The following is a 6,837-nucleotide window of genomic DNA, read 5'->3' as shown; positions in this document are numbered from 1 at the left end:
CTGTTATTTTTGTAAAATCGGACACGTTTTGTATGAAGATGTTTCTAAAAAATATTAGGTTTCTGAGAATTAAAATTCTCAGAATTGTTTAAGTTAAGTTTCCAAGAATGTTGCGCTAACGCTCAGCACAAAATTTGACTTGATAGCTCTTGAGAAAACTATTATATTTTTTAAACAATATTATGATGAAATGTATTGTTAGAGGTGTGCTAGTGGTTTAATGTGGTGGGATTCAAATTGAAAACAAAATTGGTTCACTGTTATTTAAACAGAACCTCTTGGTTGAGCCGTTACTTTTATTGTAGGATCTTAAAATGTTTGTCTTTCACTTTCTATGACTAATTACAGATAAGTGGAATGGGGTTGTAAATAGTAAACTTTTTAAAATTTTATTTTAGAAAGTTGGTATAGAGTAAAACCGGGTAAAAACCGCACACCATACCATTCCGCACACTGATCGAAATCATCAAATAAAAACATGTTGACATGTTAAAGTGATTGAGTTTTATTGAATTGAGTGAGCAATGATTATATTGAGAAATAATATAATAATTGGTTTTTAATGGGTAAGAGATGGTTATATTAACAAATAACATTATAGATCATTTTTAATTAAACCGGAATTAATACTAAGTTAATTAAATAAAGATAGACGCTTAGTCACTTGCGAAAAACTAAACTAAGTAATTAATCGAGTGTGCGGTTTTATCAAAAAAAAAGAGTTTTTTTTTACTTTTTCGATTTTTTTATTTAACTTTTAGTACTTGCTGCATAAAAACTATACTATCAAAATTAAAACTAAGTTTCCAACATGATGTTGTTAAAACTATTTTTATATCAGTTTCGATTCAAGCGCTATTTTGTTCGCAACGATAAAAAAATATATATATATATATAAAATATTGATTCCCCGTTGAAGTTGTATAAAAAAAGAAAAAATGGAGTTAATTTGCCATATAATTTTGTCAATTCGAATAGTAGAGATAGTTTTGTATTTGAATCTATTTTTATTTTTTTTTGTAGCCATATCCGTTTTGTTTTTATTTGATGATTTCGATCAGTGTGCGGAATGGTATGGTGTGCGGTTTTTACCCGGTTTTACTCTATACCAACTTTCTAAAATAAAATTTTAAAAAGTTTACTATTTACAACCCCATTCCACTTATCTGTAATTAGTCATAGAAAGTGAAAGACAAACATTTTAAGATCCTACAATAAAAGTAACGGCTCAACCAAGAGGTTCTGTTTAAATAACAGTGAACCAATTTTGTTTTCAATTTGAATCCCACCACATTAAACCACTAGCACACCTCTAACAATACATTTCATCATAATATTGTTTAAAAAATATAATAGTTTTCTCAAGAGCTATCAAGTCAAATTTTGTGCTGAGCGTTAGCGCAACATTCTTGGAAACTTAACTTAAACAATTCTGAGAATTTTAATTCTCAGAAACCTAATATTTTTTAGAAACATCTTCATACAAAACGTGTCCGATTTTACAAAAATAACAGCTGAGTTTTTTGGAGACAGGTGAGTTGGTGTTTACTTGGAACTAATATATTATAGTTATATTTTAAAACAATATATGAAACGGGTAAGTAAATGAAAACACACAAACAAAACAGATGCGCAATATGTACAAACAAATCAATGTTTGGGAGAGTAGGCGAACAAATCACAGTTTGTGAGAGTGAACAAACAAGTTCTAGCTATATAATAGATTGAAAATCGCTAAATAATAACGCAATACTTCGAAAACCTCTAAACAAGTTCACAATAGAAAATCTCTAAACAACAACGCAAAATGATGAAGACGTTGTTTTTATTATCAATACTGGTCGCAACAATGACAAAGGCTTCAGGTACTTTAGTATTTCGTATCTTTTAGGTATTGAGTATTTTACTTAAGCATTCCGTTAAGGTGACGTCACGTGTATTATTAGAAACAAACAGTTAAATACTGTAAAAGCTGTAAAAAACTAAATCAAACTGTTAATGGATTTTTATTTAGCTTGCTCAGACTATTCACAACAATGGTGTCAAGCAAATCAAGTATTGTGCACACGGCCCTCATTGATTGCTTTTATGAGTCAATATTGTGAAAAAACATGCAACCACTGTAAACAAGTTTACCCTTTAAACTTTCTTCTTGAAATATGATTTAAAATTGTCGAATGTGAAAAAAGCATAAAAAAGAATAAAAATCTTCAGAAACTAAAATTTTTCTTATTTATAATTTAGGTTCAATACCTGGTGTTCTTCCAGCTGGTAAGACATTTTGTTTTCATGAACTACCAATAGTTTAACAGTATCAAGCGAATTTATTTGTATAACAATTAAAAAAATATCAAAGACGGCTACAGTTGAGAAAATAACTGTTATTTTTTTGCTATGGTTTTTTTTTTTAGTTGTTATTATGCATAAATTAAAAACAAACTGACAGTTCTGTATGTAAAAAAAATATAGTTTTCAAAAGATTATTGATTTAACGCCATCGCGTGTTATATTATGTTATATATTATAGCGTTAAAATTTATAGTTAACTTAAAATTGTTTAATAACCATTCATCAAATTGCTTCAAAATTAATTTGGTGCATCAAGTTTAGTTCAAGACTTTTTCCTAGGTTGCGGAAATCCATCAATTCAAAGTAGTCGTGTAATTGCAGGAATAACTCCAACAAAAGGATCGTGGCCTTGGCAAGTATTGCTTTGGCAAGATGGAAAAGCATTTTGTGGAGGTACACTCATTCACAGAGAATGGGTTCTTACTGCTGCTCATTGTATACACGGAAAAGAATTTGACGCGTCAAAAATATATACAAGGTAACAATAGTTCTGTTTAATGCTCTTACTTGCAACATCTCTCTTTTTAAGTTTGTTAATAAAAAAACAGCAACCGTTGTGTTACTACTGTTGATGAGTTTATTTATTGTGGTCATTTAACTGATACAGTTTCTCGTTGGATGTTAACTCAATTATAAGAGAACAATGGAGGCTGTTACTTACTCCTCCACCACTTTTCCTTTCGTCTGAATAAATAATTTTGTTTTGATAAATATTTTGATAAATAGTTTTTGACCTATTAACACATGTGTTGTTTATGAAGATAATGAATTTTGGGTGAAACAAAGAGCGGTAATATGAAACGCAATAAGAAACGATATTGATGGGATAATAATAAAAAAAGTGTATAACCCAGGGTGATAGTTAATATTTCATAAAAAGTCTCGATTAGTAACAGTAAGTTACAGTAAGTTAAAAACACATCTATAACAGAATACACCTTTTGCTTAGCCTTAGAGTATGGTTTCGTAAAAAAAAAAAAAAAATAATTTAAATCATTAATGGGAAATTAGTGACAAGCTTTTTTTCAAATTCAGAGGTTTGTAAAATACAGGTAAAAAAAAAGAATCAAGATCTAATCAGAGTCAGGAAAGGATTTTGATTACGGCATAATTAAAGCATGCAAAACTTACTTCAGCGCTTTTACGGTATTTTATTTTGAATGAGCCCATTTTGCTTTAATTCAAAGATTGCGTTAAGATTATGTTGTAGGTTTTTAATAACATTTGGATATAGGTAATAAACTGTAATATTTAAAGTTTTATGTTTGATATTTTAATTTCAATTTAAAAAACAAAAATTTTTTATGGCTATTGAATTTAAGGACCGGAGAACACACTTTGAGTGTTGATGAAGGATCGGAAGAAGATATTCCAGCATTAAAAATCATAAAACATAGAGGTTATAATCCACAAACACTTGACAATGACATAGCACTTATTAAATTATCACGACCTTGTAGACTAAGTAGTTACGTCAGCACTGCATGTCTACCAACTATAGAAGCAGCACCGGGGTCCACATGTTTTATAACAGGTATACCATTTAACTTTTGTCACGTTTTATTTTATGCATTATAGTTTTTATTAAACTTTACAAATATTGCTTAGCCTAAGGTATATAAGAAAAATATTTATATGAAGTTTAAAGTATATAAGCAAAATGTGCAAGTACGTACACACGCAATACGTTTTAAGTTTGATTCACAGGTTATCCGTTTGGATATTTTTTTTAGTTTATTCCATAAAATAGAAATTCTTTAACTCCTTTAACTACCTCCAGTGTGACTAGAACTGAACTATTTTGAGGCTTTTAATAGAAAACTCTTTATTTTGTGGTTTAAAAACTTTTGCATTTAGGCTTTTTCTTTTTTAGTGTTAATCAGCGGTGTTCGACCACTTAGGTTTTTGTTCTTGAAGCGATTTTTCTGTTTCTCGGAATCTGATATACCAATATTTGATTGATCTATAATAGCTTTTTGAAAATTCTTTTTTTTTTAATAAACATATTTACATATATTTGCTATTCGTATTATAAGAAAATGAGGTTAATGAGCTATCGACCTATCAAAAGCGTTTGAAACAACCGTATCAAACGCTTTTGATAGGTCGATAGCTAATCTTAGAGTAAAACTAGTAACTTGATTTAATTTTTTAATTAATGCGTGTTCAGTTGAATGTCTTTTTGAAAAGCAAACTGTTTTGTTTAAAGTATATTACTTTTATTAAAATGGTTATAGATTCTACTATAAATTAGACATTCGAATATTTTTGAAAATACAGAAAGTACTGATGCAGGTTGATAATTAGAGATTTCTTATTGATCATTGTTTTTGTAAATTGGGTACACTCTTGCCAATTTTACGTCGTTTTTTTAATTGATAAATTTAATAATTTTGTTTGCAACTGAACGGATAAAACTAAGTATACATATTCTAGTCGACAGTTATTTTATACTGAAATAAACAAGTCGTCAGTTATAAAATATTATAAGTAAATCAGTTAATTAATACAAATATAAGTCTCGTTTATATAGCATTAAGAAATGTTCTAGAGACAAAGATAATATTGTTTCCCTTTCACTTCCATTAGAAATCAGTTAAACGACTGCACTTTAAATATCATGATCAATTTAAAGGCCTAAAAATAAAAGCACAATTTGTCACAATTTTACAAATGAGGCCTTGTTTTGTTGTTGCTTTGGTCTTTAGTACTTTACTTACAAACTATAAGACCGAGCCGCAGGGAGTGAAAAGGTAACTAAAAGTATATCAACTCAAACTTTAACTACAAAAATATGTTTTAGGATGGGGTAAAACAAGTCATCCTGGAAGTATGACTAACATTCTCCAGCAAGCAAAAATGAATGTTGTTGATCATCAAACGTGTGAAAATTTGAACAGAAGAACAATACCAGTTTCTATAACGAAAGGAATGCTTTGCGCTGGTGACGGTGGAGCAACTCAAATTTCTGGTTGCCATGGTGATAGCGGTGGTCCTTTAGTTTGCAACATTGGCGGAAAATGGCAAGTGTATGGAGCTGTTAGTCATGGATCTGGAGATTGCCGATCAGACAAAACTTACACTGTTTTCGCAAATGTTGTTCATTTTAGGTCGTGGATAGATAATGCATTGTTACAATAATTAAAAAAAAAAAATTACAAAAGTAAAATATTGCAGTTTTTTTTTAAAGATCTAGTTATTTTTTTCAGTTGAGTTATAATAACAAACTTATAAATTGAAATTAAAAAAAGCAGCATTAAAGCACTTAACAAGGAACCTGCAAAATACACTACAATACCATTTATTTGACTGTTGTGCATGTTGTGGTGTTTATAAAAACAAATTTTAATGGTATAGCAAGTTTTTTTGTTTTTATATTTGGCCGAGTGGGAATGAATATTTAAATTACAAAACGTGCTCGTGAGATACTATTTTATAGTTGCAATTTAAAATAAATTGCAACTAAAAAATATTAAAATTTAACTATAACATTAAAGTTTAATTTCATCTGCAATGTTTGGCAAGATATTTTCAAGTAAACAATACATTATAGTGAATTTTAACCAAAATTAAATAAAAATATAAAATAGATACTTTTTAAAAGTCCCTGCTATTTACAAATATAAAAATCTAAACTAAACAATGAAATACAAAATTAATTTTGTTAAAACTAAACTATAATATATATAGCCATTCCATGCCAAATGGTCCAATTTCAGAAGTCAGCTTTATTTGACTTTTATAGGTTTTGATAAAATTTTCTCAGCATTTTATTAAATTTGATTTATATTTATATTTGATTTATATATAAATTTGATTTATAAAGATTGCAAAAATTTTAGATTACAATGTTAAATGTTTCGGGTTTATGTTTTATGTTTTATGTAAATTTTAAATTATGTAGGACATTTTGTAAGGCACATCCAAACTTTGCTTTGACCCACTAGCTATTAAACGCATTAATAGGCTTTTACATTTTTGCAATGATACATTAAAATATCTCAAAAACTTGGTTTTTGATTAGGTCGAAGTTAAATATTACAAAAGATTTATTTAAAGTTTTGATTTATGCCAAATATTTGATCTATGTTTAGATCAAATATTTGGCATACCTGGTAAAAATACCTGGTGACTAATTTTTGCCGACTTTAGGCAAAAATTAGTCACCAGGTATTTTTATCGTTATTTTATTGAGCCGTATCTTCAGAAGAAAAACATTTTCGGTATTTTTGATTTTCTGAAGGTTCTAAATACTAACAAAATGATATGGAGCAAAATTCAGCTCATTTAAAAGTATGTCGAGTTAATATAAAATAAATATGACGCCGAAAATGAAACACCCTAAAATGATAAAAACTTCATTTGAGCATTTTTTTAAATTTCTTTTTTATTGGATAATTGGAAAGAAATTATTCTACACTTCTATAAACTGCAAAAAACATTTTGGCGTGACTTGTATATGAAAAAACAAAAGAAAACAAAAACAAA

The 6,837-nt window shown here is 28.4% G+C and overlaps 1 protein-coding gene across 1 annotated transcript; it reads left to right on the top strand.

The window, feature by feature from the left end:
* Positions 1 to 945: 945 nt before the first annotated feature.
* LOC124810994 (trypsin) lies at positions 946 to 5,518 on the top strand. The gene is made up of 6 exons (XM_065804444.1): positions 946 to 1,865; positions 2,015 to 2,122; positions 2,245 to 2,271; positions 2,629 to 2,827; positions 3,672 to 3,883; positions 5,153 to 5,518. The coding sequence occupies exons 1-6, from the start codon at positions 1,808 to 1,810 to the stop codon at positions 5,488 to 5,490; spliced, it is 942 nt and encodes a 313-aa protein (XP_065660516.1). The 5' UTR covers positions 946 to 1,807; the 3' UTR covers positions 5,491 to 5,518.
* Positions 5,519 to 6,837: the final 1,319 nt, after the last annotated feature.

This window comes from Hydra vulgaris, chromosome 09 (genome assembly GCF_038396675.1).
Source record: "Hydra vulgaris chromosome 09, alternate assembly HydraT2T_AEP".
Lineage (NCBI taxonomy): Eukaryota > Metazoa > Cnidaria > Hydrozoa > Anthoathecata > Hydridae > Hydra > Hydra vulgaris.
The sequence above is the reverse complement of the archived record's forward strand: the minus strand, read 5'-3'. Positions and strand labels throughout refer to the sequence as shown.

Coding starts and splice junctions, on each gene's coding strand:
- LOC124810994 (XM_065804444.1), top strand. CDS start 1,808: ATGATGAAGACGTTGTTTTTATTATCAATACTGGTCGCAACAATGACA. Junction 1,866..2,014: donor AACAATGACAAAGGCTTCAG/GTACTTTAGTAT, acceptor ATTTTTATTTAG/CTTGCTCAGACTATTCACAA. Junction 2,828..3,671: donor GCGTCAAAAATATATACAAG/GTAACAATAGTT, acceptor ATTGAATTTAAG/GACCGGAGAACACACTTTGA.